This window comes from Geotrypetes seraphini, chromosome 4, assembly GCF_902459505.1.
Source record: "Geotrypetes seraphini chromosome 4, aGeoSer1.1, whole genome shotgun sequence".
In the NCBI taxonomy this organism is placed as follows: domain Eukaryota; kingdom Metazoa; phylum Chordata; class Amphibia; order Gymnophiona; family Dermophiidae; genus Geotrypetes; species Geotrypetes seraphini.
In genome coordinates this window covers 275,733,419-275,754,184 of record NC_047087.1, presented here as the reverse complement: position 1 = coordinate 275,754,184, position 20,766 = coordinate 275,733,419, and the positions used below count along the sequence as shown (strand labels likewise).

General features: G+C 41.3%; 1 protein-coding gene across 2 annotated transcripts in view; it reads left to right on the top strand.

Annotated features, from left to right (window-relative positions):
• DOCK1 (dedicator of cytokinesis 1) overlaps positions 1–20,766 on the top strand; it is a 926,077-nt gene that overhangs the window by 821,623 nt on the left and 83,688 nt on the right. For both annotated transcript variants that reach the window (XM_033940914.1, XM_033940915.1), the window contains exons 41-44: positions 164–305; positions 529–610; positions 16,858–16,942; positions 18,911–18,997. In XM_033940914.1, coding sequence (XP_033796805.1) covers positions 164–305; positions 529–610; positions 16,858–16,942; positions 18,911–18,997 — 396 coding nt within the window. The remainder of the gene's footprint in view (positions 1–163; positions 306–528; positions 611–16,857; positions 16,943–18,910; positions 18,998–20,766) is intronic.

Genomic DNA, 20,766 nt, shown 5'->3' with positions numbered 1-20,766 from the left:
GGCATTCTGCGGAGTCGATTTTATTTTCCTTTTCGTATGCATTGTAAAAGATAGCATTTGAGTATACCTTTTCGCATGAAGCTTAAAAGGGTTAGTGCTTTTTTTTTTCTGCATTGATTTCTCATCAGTGCTGAATTAATTTCTGTGTTTCATTTGTTTCCAGAACAAAGTGTTCATTTATAGAGGGAAGGAATATGAACGCCGCGAAGACTTTGAGGCAAGGTTATTAACACAGTTTCCAAATGCAGAAAAAATGAAGACAACGTCTCCACCAGGCGATGACATTAAAAATTCCACTGGGCAGCGTATCCTTGAAATGTATTACAGTGGATGGCCTTAACCTAGTCTGACAGATGAGAGAAGATTATTGGATGTTCAAACTGCTCACTCTTGTAATGTTTTATTACTGTTAAACAGAAAGGTCTAGGAGAATAAAAATGATAAATTGCTTAAGAAACTTTTTAAATTGAACTTATTTATGTCTAAAATTAGATCTTATTTCTATTATTTCTTAACCTTTCTATTCAGATATTCAGTGCTTTACAGTAAAACCTATGCTTGAGTTACCACCAAAGTTTCACAATAAGCTAGTATCTGAGCAGATTTTAAGGTAACAAAATTTGACTTTTTCTATGAATGCTATTCTAATGTTGCTAAATCATGTCTGCACTGACAGTGAAGACTGACTTTATTATTTCTGTCCATCTGAATAATTTTATAAAACAATGCCTCCTAATCCAACTTTATAAAGAATAGAGACTCCTGATGCAGGCCATAGGGCCGAAACACGTTTGTGTTGAGTCTTTTTGAAGAATGAAAACAACCTTGCACATTTGGTCGCCTTCGCTGATTCTTTTCTTGCAGTCTATTTATAAAGCCATGTTAAATAAACTCTGGAATTTGTTGCTAGAGAATGTGGTAAAAGCAGCTAGCTTATCAGAGTCTAAAAAATTTCCCCTGTCCCTCCACCTCTCTAGCTGTTCTGCTTTCTGGTGTAAAAGCCTGCAGCCACATCCCAAACCCTCAGGTGCAAAGGCTTTCCTGATGGTGCTAGTCTCAGCTTGCATGAGACTACTGGGAACAGAGCTAGAGTTGTGTGTTTGGTGTGGAGCAGGCAGATCTGCTCTCCTGCTCCCTCTAGAGGCCAAAGGTGGAATACTCTCAAATTTGTCTGGGTTTTAAAGTGTTCTGTTTGAGGTGAATCTGGTTCTGGCATGTGCACTGCTCTGGGGACAGACCTAGCATGCATAGGTTGAATGCCACAACATATACAGAGAGGATTTGTTTAAATATAATACTTTGTAACTTCATTTTGTGCATCATAGTCTCTGTACTGCTTGTTAAACAGTTCTAACCTCTTTAATCTTTCTTCATAGGGGAGTCATTCCATCTCCATTATCATTTTTGTCACTCTTTCAGTACCTTTGCTAATTTTTACTGTATCTTTTTTTATATGTGGCACACAAAATTGCACACATTCTTCAAGAGGCAGTCACATCATGGACTGGCATGGGGAGGGGGGGGCATTATTATATTCTCTTTTTTTATTTTCCATTCCTTTCTTAATTCCAAATATTCTGGAGGTTCTATTTATTTTATTTTTTATTAAATACATTTCCAAAAAAGTTGCAACTGAAACACATCAGATAGAAGGAAATACTATCATCAAAGACAAAAGAAATTAAGAAAACAAGAATATAATGTTATATACATTCCAGCCCACAATAAGGAGAGAGATCTAAGGCATATACCAAAGGAAAACTGTTTTCAAAAGGAAATAGGCTAGAAAGGGGTCAGAGCATCTGTTATCAGGAGCTACAGTTAAATGTTACTAGTGAATCAACTTGAGAAGGCCAGTGTCCAGAGACTCTAGAATCCTAGAATGTAATCAAGTGGGCAAGTTCATAGGATATGCTTATGGGATTGCTGAAATTTCATAACACATTTACAAGGGGTAAAAATATATCTAGACATAGCTAGGGCCTCGGTGCCAAAAATCCTTTGCTCTTCTTAATATCCTCTGCTACATCAGGATAGATTCTGTCTTAAAATTTTAAAAAATGACCTCAATACCCTGTCTTCATCCAGCTCAAAATTTACAACCAGGGTAGCAGAAGTAGCATTTTGATCCTTCCCATATATATTCTGTGCCACATTTAGCACATCAAAGGATATATTGGTACCAGGAAATACAACGTGATCAAAAGTATGCTTAGTAAAGGTGGGTAGATAGTAAGCTGTTGAACTGGAGACATGGTTGGTAAGGAATCTTAAGTATTCCAAAAATCAAAAGAGAGACATTAAATAAAAACTTGATTCACTCCAAGTTCTATATTCTTTTCTATAGTATGTCCTCTTCAGCTAGCAGGAACATCAGCTTAGTTCATCAGTGTTTCTTGCTGAGACAGAAACTCCTTCAGGGTCTTCAAACTGATAGGATTTATCTTTAAACGTAACCCTCATTAGTGCAGGATAATAAAGCCCATATCTTGCCCCAATCTCCTTTAATTGTTGTCTTAATTGTAAGAATTGTTTGCGCAGGTTCACTGTTGTTCTCGCAAAGTCTGGCACAAATATGATCTTTCAATCCTTGTATGTCAAATTTTTAGTCTCCTTTGCCACTCTTATGATTTCCATGACATGCTGGAAACGCAGTAGGCAAAATATTAATGGTCTAGGTCTTGACTGACCATTAAGTCTCCTTACTGGAATCCTATGTGCCCTTTCTATCTCCAGTGGCACTTTCATATTAAGGGGGAGTAATTTTGGAATGATTTCTTCCAAGAAGGCTATTGCATTTTTACCTTCCACCCCTTCTGGTAATCCCAGTATCCTCAAATTATTTCATTTTGAATGGTTCTCAAAATCATCCAGCCATTTTTCCATGTCCTGAATAATCTTGTGATCTTTTTTATATTCCAACTGCTGCATCTCCACTTTCTCCAATCTGGTTTCCATCTATTCCATTCTTGTGTGTACCATTTCCACTTTCTGTGCTAAGTTTGCCACTTCTCTCTTTATTGCTGCTAATTGATCTGTATTTTCTTTCATCACTAGTTTAATGTTTCTCAGCTCTTCAATTATTTCTATCATATCTAAAGCATCCGCTGGCAGGGGAGTCTTTGAAGGTGTGGCCGGATCTGCTTTTTGCCTCTTTGCCTTTCCACCTGTACTAGAAGCCGTTTCAGATTTGGTTTGCTTATTAGAAGCCATTGTTAGGTAAACTTTCCAAATTTCTGCTTCTGAGGAAATAAATTTTAAAGTTGAAAATCTTCAAAAGTATACCCGGGGATGGGAGCTTAACAGCTACATGTCCATTCGGCAGCGGCTCCAAGTTCTAGAATCAAAAAAAATGTAATACTTCAAGAAAAGTAATAGCCCTATAAACAGACACTTTGCAAAGATTTAAAAAAAAAAAGCAAGGTCTTATGAGTTTTCTAAATTCTCAAGTCAATTCTTTACAGTAGTCAAACATTCAGAAATCTGATTTATTTTTAATCTCATTTGATCTAAATGGCTCTCCAGAGAAGCCACACTCTGATCAATCAACTTTGATGTCTCTAAATAAATCTGAATTTTAGAAGATAAAGATGCAAACTTCTGTGATATAAATTGATCTTTCTTGACCAATACATCCCAAAGTATATCCAAAATTATTAAAGCCAGTTTTATTGAAAAGGAAATTTTTTTTCAGCTCACCCAAAAACTTGTAATACTCCTGGTTCCAGAGAGTGGATACCTAAGAGTTTACACACAGCAAGACTACAAAACCGGGCCCCAGTTGCAGACTTAAAACAAGAAGACCCTTCTCAGGTGGCATCTGCTGCTTCATCCAGAAGCATTGCAGCTACTTGCTCTTCAACCCTCAATGCTTGGTCTATCGGCGGCTCCCTGACTTCTGGGCTTAGAATGTCATTAGCTTCAAGTGGAGAAGATGGCATCCTTTTCCCTCTACTCTCACAGCAAATCAGCCTCATTGGAGATTGCACCACTCAACCCTGAACCAGATGAGCGGACTGCTGATTGAAACTACTAGCCGTATCATGGGGTAACTCTTGAGTCAGTGTTTCCATTTCTAGATTATATACCGATAACTTAAAAAATGGAAAATTCCTCACTAATAACGGTCATATCATAATAACCCCAATTCCAAAGAATCGTAAAGAATCATCAGCATTAGTAACCAACTACAGACCAATAGCATCCATCCCTTTTATTGTAAAAATCATGGAAGGATTAGTACATGCCCAATTGATGGAATACCTTGATCAGTTCTCCCTTCTACATGAAACTCAATCTGGCTTCAGACCTTTATTCAGCACTGAGACAGTAATTGCAGCTATCTTGGATAATTTACGGTTCCTGGTCATGCAATTTGATATGAGCTCTGCCTTTGACTTAGTGGACCATGGGAAACTGTTACAGTGCTTAGATGCAATTGGTATCAGAAAAGAAGTGTTAGACATATCAAGTATGTTTTAATTACGATCTCTTTGATACCTGGAGCAATCCATCTGGTTTACCGCAAGGGTCACCATTATCCCCACTGCTTTTCAATGTCTACATGTCGTCATTAGGTGCACAACTAACCCAGCTGGGGATAAAATTATTTAGTTACGCAGACGACTTTACAATCATTATCCCATTCACTACCTCTCTCTCGGAAGTCACTCCTAAGGCAACAGAAGTACTAAACTCGATGGATCAATGGATGACTGAATTCAAACTGAAGCTTAATTCAGAAAAAACAAAATTTTTTGTAGCTTCGCCATACCCACTTGACACTAAAACATCACTGTACATCAGTAAATGTAGTTATCCCATCCAACCCACTATGAAGATATTGGGTGTAACATTGGACCAGAGTCTAACCATGAAAGACCAGGTGGACTCCTTAGTTAGAAAGGTTTTTTTTACTCTGGAAGCTTTGGTCCATTAGAGCAGTGGTTCCCAACCCTGTCCTGGAGGAACACCAGGCCAATCGGGTTTTCAGGCTAGCCCTAATGAATATGCATGAGAGAGATTTGCATATGATGGAAGTGATAGGCATGCAAATTTGCTTCATGCATATTCATTAGGGCTAGCCTGAAAACCCAATTGGCCTGGTGTTCCTCCAGGACAGGGTTGGGAACCACTGCATTGGAGCATATTTCCATGTTTCATCATTTAGAATCCTAGTACAATCCCTTATACTGAGTGAACTAGATTATTGCAATATCGCCTACCTGGCAATTTCCAAGAAGAATACGCGGCGATTACAATTGGTGCAAAATGCGGCAGTCAAGCTAATTTTGGGGTTGAAGAAGTTTGATCATATAACACCTTCCTACCGACTTCTACATTGGCTACTGATGGAGGCACGCGTGAAGTTTAAGTTCGGATGCTTTTGCTTTAAGGCACTATTCGGTTTAGCCCCTAAATATATAACTGACCTCTTCTCTTTCTCAAACAACAGACATAAGAGAAGCTCACACTCGAATTTTGTTTCCCCACCAGTTAAAGGATGTAAATTTAAAAAATACCATCAACATCTTCTTTCACATCAAGCGGCATTATGGGGCAAAGATCTGGAACAATTGCTCACGCCTACTACCGTATTTTCGCGGATATAACGCGCACCCGTGTAAAACGCGCACACGGGTATAGCGCGCAGAAATCACGATGACATGTACAAAAACTTTTGTATACCGCGCTCACGGGTATACCGCGCATGATGCCCGACGCTCCTTTCGCCCGCCCTGACTTTCCGTGCACTGTCCTCCCTTGAAGTCCTGTCCCCCCTTGAAGGTCTGTCCCCATCCTGAAAGCCTGATGCCCCCCCCGACGTCCGATACATCCCCCCCCCCCGGCAGGACCACTCGCACCCTCACCCCGAAGGACCGCCGACTCCCCAACAATATCGGGCCAGGAGGGAGCCCAAACCCTCCTGGCCACGGCGACCCCCTAACCCCACCCCGCACTACATTACGGGCAGGAGGGATCCCAGGCCCTCCTGCCCTTGACGCAAACCCCCCTCCCCCCCAACGACCGCCCCCCCAAGAACCTCCGACCGCCCCCCCAGCCGACCCGCGACCCCCCTGGCCGACCCCCCCACCCCCCTTCCCCGTACCTTTGGTAGTTGGCCGGACAGACGGGAGCCAAACCCGCCTGTCCGGCAGGCAGCCAACGAAGGAATGAGGCCGGATTGGCCCATCCGTCCTAAAGCTCCGCCTACTGGTGGGGCCTAAGGCGCGTGGGCCAATCAGAATAGGCCCTGGAGCCTTAGGTCCCACCTGGGGGCGCGGCTTGAGACACATGGTCGGGTTGGGCCCATGTGCCTCAGGCCGCGCCCCCAGGTGGGACCTAAGGCTCCAGGGCCTATTCTGATTGGCCCACGCGCCTTAGGCCCCACCAGTAGGCGGAGCTTTAGGACGGATGGGCCAATCCGGCCTCATTCCTTCGTTGGCTGCCTGCCGGACAGGCGGGTTTGGCTCCCGTCTGTCCGGCCAACTACCAAAGGTACGGGGAAGGGGGGTGGGGGGGTCGTGGGGGTCGGCCAGGGGGGTCGCGGGTCGGCTGGGGGGGGCGGTCGGAGGTTCTTGGGGGGGGGCGGTCGTTGGGGGGGGGGGGGGGTTTGCGTCGAGGGCAGGAGGGCCGGGGATCCCTCCTGCCCGTAATGTAGTGCGGGGTGGGGTTAGGGGGTCGCCGTGGCCAGGAGGGTTTGGGCTCCCTTCTGGCCCGATATTGTCGGGAAGTCGGCGGTCCTTCGGGGTGGGGGTGCGAGTGGTCCTGCCGGGGGGGGGATGTATCGGACGTCGGGGAGTCGGCTGGGCAAGAGGGCTTGGGCTCCCTCTTGCTCCGATCGTGGATGCGGGTGCGGGTGGGAGCGCGTGCGAGCGGTCGTTCGGGGTGGGGGTGCGAGCGGTCCTGCTGGGGGGGTGAATCGGGCGTCGGGCGGGGTGGGAACTATGTTTAAAAACTTTTGTATACCGCGCTCAGGCATATAACGCGCGAGGGGTATGCGCGGTAGGTAAAAACGCGTATAACGCGCGCGTTATAGCCGCGAAAATACGGTACTTATGGAGAATTTAGGAAACACCTAAAAACATATCTGTTCCTGAAGTATTTAGGCAACTAACCTGTTCAATCCTACTCCACAATAACTGATCTCTAGCGATGTTAATAACTAGCTTCTAACCTTGTTAATTCTAATTAATTTGTAACATCTTTTAACCATTGTAAACCACATGGAACTTCACGGTCCTGCGGTATATAAACTGTTATTATTATTATTAAAGTGTGATCCATGGGGCATTGACTATATACCCCTAAGTGCATTTGCTCTCTGTTTTTCTGTCTTAATCAGAAGTGGCAGATGTGTCTCTGGCTGTCTTATTGGGCAGACTTGATGGACTATGAGGGTATTCATCGGCCATCATATACTAAGTTACTGTGTTAATGCTTGGGTTGAAAGGCTGGATGCTAAAACTTAGCACAACATTCTAACAGAACATTGAAGCCATGGACTTTCTATCCATAAAGTTACCGCCCTTCATTTTGTTTCCTGTCAAACTTTTATCCTGTTTAATTTAATGCACTTTAACATATACAGTACAGTAGAGCCACTCCACTAATTTGATCCATTTTACTGTTATGATGCAATTTGTACCCTGGTATCACAATGCCGCTTTCTTTATCCTTCTCCTACAAGTGCTGATATGTTCTAACTGTTCATCTACTGAAATAAAAATATGTTTGTGGTTCAATCCATAAGGAGCATCATAGTGCATCCTTCCATCAGAATTTTAACACAGAAGCCTTCTACTACTAACATTTTGGCCTGAGAACTGGTTTCATGGTGATCAGGTGAAATGCAGCATTCAGACTCTGGAAGAGTTTAGATGATTACACCAGTTTTGGCTGAAGATTTTGCTACCATGAGTTGAAGAATTTGTTTTCCCTTGACATTCTGCAAATCCCAGTCACTAGATTTTTTTTTTAATTCCAGGGACATTGTCATTGGTGTGTTATATGATATTTTAATAAACTTGGATATTCTTATGAATTTGAACTAACTTTGACTAGGAGTAGGCCATAAAGTTGGAAACTTTCATTACTGGACAGTTGCTAATCTGATAAACTGGTTATCCTTTTGCCTCCTGAAAACTTCTCTATATCTGCTTCAATTAAGCCTAATTAAAGACTTCTTTACTAAGCTGTGGTACGCACTAGAGCATGCTTTCCATAGCTTTAAAAGGGTTTACTGCAGCATGCACTAAAACATTTTTCTTTTTTTTCTCGAAGGGGGCATGTCGGGATAGAGAGTGGAATCAGAAACCAAACCACCACTATGCAAGTGTTCATGTCACACTTAGTTCCTCAGAATGCATTCCGAGGAACTAAGTGTGACATAAACACTTGCATAGTGGTAGTTTGATTTCTGATTCCATTAATTTGATATTTTGTGCATTTTTGGGATAGAGAGTGGACATGAGAGGGTGAATCAGCACAGCCACATTACCGTGCATGAGCCCTTACTTCCTACAGAATGGGTGTGGTGGTGAGGGCTCCCCAAGTAATTTTTGGTAATGGCAATATTAGCATAAGAAAGGGAGCAGAGTGTGCCTGATATTCAAAATCCTTCTTTATTGGTAGCAAATTAAAATATGTGCAAACAGCCTCGAACAAAGTCATATAAATATGGTGGATAATAATTTCAAATCATGGACTCGACATGGCCCATGCTTCAGCTATAGTGCCCGCATCAGAAATCTCAAGTGATAAAAACAAACCACCAATGAAATCTAAAATTCCACAGAAAGACAGCTGTAACCTCACAAAAAGTGACACTGTATCCAGGATACGGTACACCGTCAAAAGCGCACTGGTCTTTGGCTTGCAGACAATCATGCGGTGACATTTGTGCGCAGGACATATGTCAGCCACCACTTTTAATCCTTTCTGTCAATGCTGTGAAGGGTGGGGGGGGGGAACCCCTCGACTATATTTACAAGTCCTCGTGCTTCCGTTTTCACTGTTCGGGAGTTTTCAGTGTAGTCCCCCACAACACCCCCCCACCCAACGGGAGCGTAACAGAAAGGCTTAAAAGCGACAACAAGAGGGCACCCGTTGAAAATCAGGGGTGGGAGATTTCATAGCGACACCAGGAAGTATTTCTTCACCGAAAGGGTGATTAATCATTGGAATGATCTTCCACTGCAGGTAATTGAGGCCAGCAGCGTGCTAGATTTTAAGAAAAAATGGGATAAGAATGTGGAATCACTTCAAGGAAGAACTTAGGGGAGAGAGTCATTAGAGTGGGCAGACTTGATGGGCCGTGGCCCTTTTCTGCTGTCATATTCTATGTTTCTATGCTTCTAAGCAAATGTCGCTGTGGGATTGTCAACGCACCAAAGACTGGCGTAGTTTTGATGGGTCACCCCAGGATCCTGAGGGAAGAATCAGGGCTTTAGGCTCCTACCTCAGGATCCTGGATAGAGAGGGAAGTTCCTAAGTAAGCCCTGTTTGACTCAGACACCTAAGGCCCCTCTCCTTGGGAGGGGCCTTAGGCGACTGAACCAGTCAGGGCCTTTGGACCCCCCAAGGCCTGTCGTTTAGGATTGGCGGCCTGAAACAGAAGCCTCAGAGCGGGCTTCCTGCTTCCAACTTTTTTAAAGGGTATGGGGGAGTTTTAGGAGGGAGAGGGCATCCCTCCTGCCATTTTTTGAGGGGTTCGGGGGGAGGACTGGCATGGGGGGGGGCATGGCTCGGATGGTTTTTTTTTCTTTTTTGTTAATGGGACAGATTGTGCATGTGTAACACACACGCAACATCTGTGCCATTAAAAAAAAAGAAGAAGTCCTAATAGCAGTGGCAGGAGGCTGCTTTCCCTGTCACTGCTGTTAGGGTTCTGCACTCACTGAGCAATTGACCGGTCGTGTTTGCATGCAAATGATTTGCACCTCCTTGCAAATCATTTGCATGCAAACTTGATAGTGCATCAATGGCTGCTGGCCAACAGCGATCCAGTCAGTATCTTTAATGCATCTAGTCCTAAGCCTTGAATTCTGTTAATAGAGACCTTTACCACTGGAGCACAACATTCCCGCATTCAAATCTCTAGCTAATGCAAGCTGGCTATGCCAAAGAGACCAAGATGTTAGCATGTTTCAGGGAGCTCTTACAAGCTAACTTTGTTCTTTATAACTAACATCATAATAAACATACTGTGAGTCATTTATTTCCAGATTTGCACTACCTCCTTTCATATCAAATACCACAAAGCAACATACAGATTAGTATGCAATTAGCATGCACTATTTCTGTTAGTGCATGTTATTTCCTACAGGGTCCAGTTTATATGGTGGATCCTGCAGCAAAGAATGCATATTCACGGCATTAATTGTTAGTAAGAGACCCTTATTCTTATGTTGTTTTTCTGTTGTATACTTTGATATAGTATACTCAAGTGCCTTCTAAATCACATCCCTGCACTACAGATGCCATTTCTTTTAAGTTCATTACTCGATGTAATTCATTTCTAACACTTAGAGCTCTGTTGATGGAAAAGTGTGACACAAAGGATGATGCTGATTTCTTTTCACTTATATGCAGTTAAACTTATATCAATTAGATTGCAGCAAACATTAGTTGACATATTTTCAAAATAATTTAGAAGATTTGGTTCTTGAATTTAGAAATAGCATTTGTAAAACCACATATTTGAGAGAGGGCATCCCAAAGCCTAAATAATGATGTATAAGAGAAAATGTATCCAAAGAAAAAAGGTTTTCTATGTTTGGAGAATTAAAGAATTGATGGGAGTAACGGACCAAGAATAATTTGTCAAATGTCATTTTTTTATGCCTCCTGTAGTGTGAAAGAAAACAAGTATGAACATTGAATTCTACTGTAGTGTAAAAAAAAATGTTTTTTAATGTTAATGCTCCCTCATCACAAAAAAAATATGTTGCAGAAAGAAAGGCAAGAGCTTCTCTAGCAGAGACAAGTACGGTACATGTCCCCGGAAGATGAACGAGAGCTCCAGTTGCAGATTCACACCAAAATATTAGTGCTAGATAAGTTGGACTGCAAAGTATGTTTCCCATTTAATAGTTTCCATCATTCTGGTGTACTCTTGATAAAAACAAATCTCCTTTTGATGAAACTAATCGCACACTTTTACTTCTATTTGATGACTTTGCCTGATTGAAAGGAAATCAAGTGTTGGGACAGAACTATATAATCTCTTGTTTTTTTATTGCTCAGTAAATCAGAAGTACTGTACAGCAGGGCTGCCCAAGTCCGGTCCTCGAGATCTACTGGCAGGCCAGGTTTTCTGGATATCCGCAATGAATATGCATGAGAGAGATTTGCCTGCACTGCCTTCTTGGTATGCAAATCTCTTTCATGCATGTTAATTGTGGATATCCAGAAAACCTGGCCTGCCAGTAGATCTCGAGGACCGGACTTGGGCAGCCCTGCTGTACAGTATATACAGAAAAGTGGTAACCTCTGCCTTCTGGTCACTAAAAATGTTAGTTAAGTAATGAATTGTATAAGTTAAGTACATAAGCATTGCTGTACTGGGAAAAGACAGAGGTCATCAATCCTTTTCCAATAGTGCCCAATCCAGGTCCCAAAAGAGTAATAGATTCAATTCTGTTTATACCAGGAATAAACACTGTATTTTCCTCAGGTCTGTTATAATAACTGTTTATGGATTTTTAGGCTAGGGGCTTGTCTGAAAGTTTTTGAAATCCTGCTACGCTAACAGCAGCAAATTCCAGATTTAATCATTTGTTGAGTGAAGAAATATTTTCTCCAATTTATTTTAAATGTACTACTTACTAACTTGATTGGGTGCCCCCTAGTCATTGTACTTTTGGAAAGAACAAACAAGCAATTCATGTCTACCTGTTCAATTCAAACAAAAGGAGCAAAAAGAGTTCCACGGGAAGTCAATAAATGAATAAACAAAGTGGAACATTATGGAGTCCAAAGCACCTTTAATAAAGCATAAAACAGTCCCAATAATGACAAATTGCTCCCAGAGAATCACTTGTTATTATTTGGACTGTTTAATGCTTTATTAAAGGTGCTTTGGACTCCATAGTGTTCTACTTTCTGTGTTCCATTCCACTCATTATTTTATAGATCTCTATTCATGTCTCCAATCAGCCATCTGTGCTCTAAGCTGAAGAGCCCTCTTTAGCCTTTCCTTAAAGGGAAGTCATTCCATCCCCTTTATCATTTCCGTTGCCTTTCTCTGTGCCCTTTTAATTCAGCTGTATCTTTTTTGAGTTGCAGCGATTTGCTACTGTTCAGTTTGTCAAATTCACCCATTATGTCTTTCTGTATTGCAGAGATTTGTTTCTCTGATTCATCAGCACTGATTACCATTTCTGATACCGGTATATCCCGCACACCTTCCTTGATGAAGAGCGAAGCAAATAATTTATTTAAACTCTCCACTAGGGCCTTGTTTTCCCTTAGCGCCCCTTTTACCCCTTGGTCATTTTGCAGTCCAATTGATTTGTTTTTTTCCTGGCATTTTGATTTTAATAAAAAACAAAAAAGGGGATCCAACAAAATCTGCAGAGAGGTAGAAACAGCACAAAGAAAAACTGCAGACAAGCGTACAAGATGTAGGCTAGGTTTATTGTATCAATTATAAAATGCGGTCAATGCTACCACCTTTTGACAAACCAAGGGATCCGACTTGGTCCGTGTTTCGGTTAACACACCTTCATCAGGGGTCCTAATGAATAAAAATACAGATAACTAAAAATATAAAGATGACTAAAGATATGTCTACGCAAATATAGAAATGTATGCATACTGGAAAAGTCAAGTGTTCAAAAATATATATATGTTCAAATATATTTTATTGAGCTCAATAGAAAAAACAGAAATAGGCACACAAGGCAGCAAAACAAGCTCAAGGTATATGAAAAATCCTACAACATCCAACTACCGAACCCCCCCAAAAGTTCCCCCGCCCACCCCACCCCGGTCCTCTTTCCAAATACAAGCTCAATAGAAACTGTATTACAATAGAAAAGGGGGAAAATGCATACATAAATGAAACACAGCAATAGAAAAACCTTAACAATTAAGCAAGCGGCTACGTGCCACACGTGTCAGGATATTCCTAAAAGGTTCCCAAGTACGCTGAAAAGAGCGCCCTGGGAAAGAGGAAAAGTCCAACACATCTCGGCGTTCCCACATCAGAAGAGTAATCATCCGGCATCGCCATAGAGAGTAGTCCGGAGCATCCTAGTCAAGCCATTTAAGAAGGATACATTTCAAGGCAAGAAGAACTGTCCACTTGAGAAAGGCAGCAGCCCCCCTGATACGGGGGGGAATAGTGGGGAACAGCTCCAAATAAAACTAAGGGGGGATCGGCGAATAGTAATAGTCCAAATGCGCTCCACAAAGTGAAAAATTGCATCCCAGAAAGAAGTAATAGTCCAAAACATGTGTTCCAGACCTGCCTCAGAAGTCTGACATCGCGGGCAGGCAGCTGACTCCTGGAGCCCAGAGAGGTAAGCCCTCTTAGGAGAAATGTACAAGCGAAGGACAAGCTTATAATGTTGTTCCCAAAAAGTAGTTTATTTACAATAGGTAGGCAACCTGCGAACAGCTTGCAAAATCACTTCTTCAGATAGGTTTATAGCAAGATCACATGCCCATGCATTCCTCAATCTAGAATGGTCAAACAAGGGGGACTCAACCTTCAAATGACGATGGTGAAATTTAAGAGGAACAGGGAGTTGGGAACCAATAGCAAAGGCCATAGACAGCAACTCCTGACAAGGAGCCATAAGGGAACCAGAGGGTAAAGAATTAAGGTAATGTTGAATTTGCATATATGCAAAATAATCAGTGGGCGGTAGATCAAATTCCTCCTGTAACTGAAGGAAGGACTTAATTCTCCCATCATCATCTACTAATTGAAACACATAATGAATGCCCCTTGTTTCCCATCTTTCAAAACTCAATCCATCAACCCCAGGAGAGAAATTACTATTGAAGCGAATTGGCAGAAAAGATCAAAATATATATATAAAATGGTGATGATAGGGAAAAGATGGAAGAGGAAATGATGTAAGTGCAGTATGGTGCACATGTATGTGATGTGGTTGATAAAAATACTAAATTAAAACAGTGAAGTGGTGAAGAGAACTACCAAGTATATAACAACAGAATAAATTAAGGTGCAAGTATATGTAGTGTTAATGATAGTGATAATGAATGAGGCCCAAGACAGAGAACATGCAATATATACAGTGAGAACAAAATCATTAGGACCTACCCAGGTTGGCAAGGTATCAAAATAAACTGCAAACAAAAATAAACTAGAAAAATAAAAGACAAATATTCATATATTAGTGTTTAAGCCCGTTACATTAACGGGTGCTAGAGTAGATGTCTGTCTGTCTGGGGGGGTTTTCTTTGTCTCTCTCTCCTTGGACGCTGCCTGTCTGTCTGTCATTTTTTCTGTCTGTGTCTCTCCCTATGTCCTTAGTGCCCTCACTGCCTCCTTCCTATGTCCTTAGTGCCCCTTCCTATGTCCTTAGTGCCCTCAGTGCCTCCTATGTCCTTAGTGCCCTCAGTGCCTCTTTCTATGTCCTTAGTGTCCCTTTCTATGTCCTTAGTGTCCCTAGTGCCTCCTTCCCATGTCCTTAGTACCCCTTCCTATGTCCTTAATGCCCCCAGTGCCTGCTTCCCATGTCCTTAGTGCCCCAGTGCCTCCTTCCCATGTCCTTAGTGCCCCCAGTGCCTCCATCCTGTGTCCTTAGTGCCCCAGTGCCTGCGTACTGTGTCCTTAGTGCCCCAGTGCCTGCGTACTGTGTCCTTAGTGCCCCCAGTGCCACATTCCCATGTCCTTAGTGCCCCCAGTGCCTCTGTCCTGCTTAGTGCCCCTTTCTATGTCCATAGAGCCCCCAGTGCCTCCTTTCTATGTCCCCATCACTATTTTCCAGACTTTGTCCCCCCCCCCGATGCCAACCTGCCTGCCTCCCTCCCATCCCCCTGAGCAGCATGTTTCCATTTAACCCCCCCCCCCCCGCCACTGCCGCCACCGTGCAGCCGACCCCACTGACCCTCCCATCCGATCCTCCCACCGCTAGACGGCCGACAAACCTCCCGGCTCCAGCAGCGTCTGAGACACAGTAAACACACTGCTTCGCTACCTTCTACTGCCCTAATTTCCTCTGCCGCATCTCTAATGATATCATCAGGGATGCGGCAGAGGAAATCAGGCCAGTAGAAGGACGCAAAGCAGCATGTTTACTGTGCCTCGGATGCTGGAGCTGGGAGGTTTGTGTTTGTCTCGCAGTGGGAGGGTCAACGGGGGTTTCGGATGTGCCGGGTAGGGTCGGCGCTGGGGGGGGGGGGATTCGCAGCGTGTTACCTGCCAGTGGTCATATTTCCTAGAATAGAACCCTAACCACGCATGCGTACTCTTACCTGCCACGGACATACAGATCAGGGAACACGCAGGTAAGAGTGCGCATGCGCGCTTAGCATTTTATTATAGTAGATACTTGGTAGTTCTCTTCACCACTTCACTGTTTTTATTTAGTATTTTTATCATCCACATTATATACATGTGCACCATCCTGCACTTACATCATTTCTTCTTCCATCTTTTCCCTATCATCACCATTTTATATATATTTTTTGAGCACTTTACTTTTCAAGTGTGTATATACATTTCAAAATTTGCATAGACATATCTTTAGTTATCTTTATATTTTAAGCCATCTTTATTTTTATTCGTTAGGACCCCTGATGAAGGCGTGTTAACCGAAACACGGACCGTGTCAGGTCCCTTGGTTTGTCAAAAGGTGGCAACATAAGAACTGCCATCTCCGGATCAGACTTTCGGTATCAATTATAAAATGCGGTCAATGTTACCACATTTTATAATTGATATAATAAACAAAGCCTGCATCTTGTACGCTTGTCTGCAGTTTTTCTTTGTTTTACTTTTTGATTTTAATCTACCTAACCATGTTTTTTTGTGTGTATTTGCTTCCAGTACCTGATGTAGATGTAGCAAAAAGCATGTGACTACTGGGCACATTACTCCACTGGTCTGACCCAGCAGTGGCAATTGTTATGGCTTATGATTGTGACCATGACAGATGGCAGTCTTTCTCATTTTGTCTGTTTGTTATCGTCATTGATTGCTCAATAATAGAGCTAATAGCCAGAGTAACACAGAGGCCGGATTTCGCAGAGCTAGAAGACTACACAGTGCATGGAGGTGGAAGGCATATAATGCCTTAGCAGTGAGACAAAGGGATTTCCCATTATGAACAAGCATAGATATCCCTTGGGCCCACAATTTTTAAATATTTCCTAAAGCATTAACCCTTTCAGAACCAAGGGACATATTTGTCCCATAACTTTAAAATCCTATAAATTTTGATTGGGATAGTCTACAGTTCTAAATTTGATATGTACGGATTCCATATGATACTGCCTTTATGTAAACAAACTGGTTCCGACATTCATTCATTAGCGTCGTTGCCAGATTGACGAGAAGATTCACTTGCCACACTGTCCATAAGCCAGAAGTTTGATTTTAAAAAAAATAAAAATAATGATATTTCACAAAAAAAATCAATTTTTTGGCATCTGCAAGCCCTTTTTACCATAAAAATGTCGTCAAAACCACAAAAATTGGCCTACGATCCTTATGGTCCTGAAAGGGTTTTAAACTGCACAACTTTGAAGAACTCCATGGAAAGTATAGAGTTCTGTGTATATCCGATTAAAGACACAAAGCATCGGAGATTTTCAGAGTAGAATTTGCTAGGCTTTGTAATCTGTTTTAAGTAAAAAAATAATTTTTCTTCTTTGCAGTTTCTACAGAGTGAACGAGGTCCTTCGGTTCCAGTATTCAAGACCTGTGCGAAAAGGAGAAAAAGACCCAGACAATGAATTTGCTGTAAATATGTCTTTCTTTTTTCTGTGTTTTGTTTTGTTTTCAGATACTTGGATTCTTTTATCGTATAACTTGACCTTGAAAAAAAGTAACAAAAATAGTTTTACATTTGAAAATTGCTGCCTATAAGCATAGGCCTCCTTTTATGAAACTGCGCTAGCAGTTTTTAGTGCCGGGAGCCATGCTGATTGCCTCACGCTGCTCCAGACGCTCATAGGAACTGTATGAGCGTCAGGAGCAGCACGGGGCATTCAGCATGGCTCCCCGTGCTAAAAACTGCTAGCGCAGTTTAATAAAAGGGGATATTAGAGACAAAGACCTTTTTATGTATTTGTGTGTCAGACCTACAGCCCGCACATTAAGAAAACCATCAGGGCAGGGTACAATATATAAAAGATACAGAACATATAGATAGACTGCCTGACATCCGCAAACAATAAAACCTATTGATTCTCTTCTAAAAGTCACATAGAACAACAAGTATCCAAGGTCATAATAACAGAACATGAAAGAAAGGGAAGGTCAGTCCTGGGACCATAGTCAGATAAGTCAGGAAAAGAAAATTAGATAAAATATGAATCGGCACATTAAAAAAAAAAGTCAGGTTTTAAAAGCCACTTTTAATCTTGTAAGTGAGGGTTTAGAACTAATATCTACCGCAACAGGTTCCAGAGGGCTGGAGCTAAACAACTAGCTGTCTAGATGAAGCTTGGTGAATGAAGGAATAACCAAGTTGTATTAGTGGAATGCAGCAATCTAGATGGTTGATATCAGAGAGGAGAGATATGAAGGGGAACCGTGTAGTATGCCTTGTGAGTGAAAACTAGAACCTTAAACTGTATCCTATAAGAGATGAGGAGCCAGTGCATTTGTAGAAGTCAAACTTGCATACATTTTAGATTAACAAAGGAGCCATATTTTGGTTCACTAAAGGTGTTCTAATGAGCACCTGATGGCAAAGAATTAAAATAAGCAAGGTAAAACCAAAGCATGAACTATGGTTTTCAGAGCCTTGTCATCCAGTAGAGGTCTCAAAGAACAGATTTTGTGAGAAGCAAGAAAATATATCTAAATCAATTGGGTGATGTGAGAATTGAGTAACAGGAAACTATCAAAGATAATGCCAAGAGAAGTAGCAAAGTATCTTTCAAAGATATAGGAGTGGATGAAATGGTAGTTGGGCTTTGTCATGCGGGATCTACAATTCTTCCAATTTGGAAGGATTCAAAATTACCGTAATTTGTATTTCACAACCAAAACACAATGTGAGATAAGCTAGCTTCTAATCTGTGCTAGAATAAATGATCTTTTTTTTTAACTTACCTGTGAGCTTTTCCTAATTCTCAAAGCAAAAATGTGTGAGTACCTTGGAATTAAATGTTACAATCCATGCTAAGCACTTGTTTACTCTGATGGCAGAATGCTGCTGGAAAGTTATTTGTAGATTTGAAAATACAATCTACATGCTTACATTTTCTTTTCTCGCCATAAACACACACTTGCCCCTCTCAATGTAGCAAAAAATGTGCACCTAGGCTCAGTGAAGATTGACTAATATCTATTGGTGGTCAGAGGTTGGCCACCTAAATTAGACTTTGTGCCTTGGCATAATTTGGCCTGTAGTTTTCACTTCTAACAAACTGGAAGGAAATGGGCTCTGGTGAATCTAGCCCAGGTCTCCATGTGGCAGTGCACAGTCCACTGAAATAATATAACCTGTCCATCAAAAGACAGATGTCTCTCCATGGGGCATAGCTGTGAGCAAAAAGTCTTTATCCGTGACATATCTCACACACTGTCAACCACAACATCCTTGGTGTATAAGTTATTTACTGCAAAGAGCTTTTCTCTTGTTGCTGTTTTTCTAACACTACCATACAGTTCTAAATGCATGCTAAATTAAAAAAAAACAAAAACGTTTGATATGCTGGTGTCCCTGTTGTAACATGCTTTCTTAAATTATATTTACAGAATATGTGGATTGAAAGGACCACTTACTCAATAGCATATAAGTTGCCTGGAATTTTGAGATGGTTTGAAGTCAAATCTATTTCTATGGTAAGAGAAGATAGGAGATTATTGATATAACTTGTTACATTTTAAGGAGATTATTGAAAATAACTTGTCCGTGCATTTAAAACTGGTATGATATCCCATGCATATAGGCTTTTTAATGTATTTATGATCCGCTGTAATTGTTTGATTTCCATAGGAAATGTTTCTGTTCATTGACTATGAAAAGGTTAGAGAAGGCTACAGAGGAGAATTAATTATGCTTGTGTTTATAGTAGTAAAGGCAAAAATATTGAATAATGTAAATGTATTAGTAAACATAGAAAATATTGATTTTCTTGGTTTGTGCTGTGTAATTTTCTTGTGATGAAACATGTTCATTTAGGTGAAAAGACTATAAAAATGACTGTAATATAGATTTAATTCTATAGTGGCACTGACTTAACTTTTCACCAAGGGTATAGAATCAGTATAAACCAAGTCAAAGGGTGAAACAGACCTTAGTCACCCCTAAGTGCCCTGGAATACTCAAGAATTTTACCCCGATCCTCAGCGGCACCACTTGGAGCTCAAAACAATCTCATTGCTCCAAGCTTTACGTGTCATATCGTCACTGGATCGTTTATGTTATACTATTTATAATTTTATAATTTTACAAATTTTACTTCGCTTTTATATATTCTATATTCATATTTTAAACTATTCAGCTTTTGAAATAATTTAAAGCATATCACTTAGCTTAGTCATGTGGTCTTTGGCAGGGTGTTAATCCCCTGCCAAAGACCACATGACTAAGCTAAGTGATATGCTTTAAATTATTTCAAAAGCTGAATAGTTTAAAATATGAATATAGAATATATAAAAGTGAAGTAAAATTATAAAATTATAAATAGTATAACATAAACGATCCAGTGACGATATGACACGTAAAGCTTGGAGCAATGAGATTGTTTTGAGCTCCAAGTGGTGCCGCTGAGGATCGGGGTAAAATTCATGAGTATCCCAGGGCACTTAGGGGTGACTAAGGTCTTTTTCACCCTTTGACTTGTAATATAGATTTAGACATACTGGCTTTGTTTGTTTTCCTTACATGTCTTTGACAAACAACGTATTTTGAATTGTTTCCCTCTAATAGGGAGGTATAGGTTATTGAGAAGCAGTGTTGTCTTAAGATTTGCCATTCCAGAGACTTAGAGGCTTTGTGCATTGGCATCAAGACTTCGAGCCTTTAATTTTGATCACTGGCATGAATCTGCCCATGGCCTATGTAAAGGTGGTTGGTAGGGGCCAGCTTCATGACTGAAGCAGCTGAGGTGCGGGACACCCTATGAATCTTTTTCTGATGAGGCTGGCAGGGCCTTAATACACTCACTACCTGCTGTACTTGAATGTAACTCACCTTGAACTATTATTGAATAGTCATGAGCTAAATCCTAATTATAAAATGTAAAGTACCAAGAAGGGGATTGAAAATGGTTGCCAGTACTGTGGTAACCCTTACCAACCATAAATAAGGACGGCAGGTAAATCTGATGAGACTTCCCTCTACCCCTCTTTGATGACAATAGTTTTTACATTCTCTGGGATTGCATTTTGGGGCAGCGATCTCATCTACTCTGGGATTTAAGAGTCACGCTATGTCTAATTAGGTTCAAGGCGACTTACAATGCAATTTAAAGAGATACAAGGATACTACTGGAAACACATTACCAAGCAGTTTGAGAGATGGTACTATACAAAAAGAGATAAACTAGTCTCGTTAAAAGATAGGTGCGAGGTAGAAGGTTTAGGTAACTTATATATAGTCCAAAGTC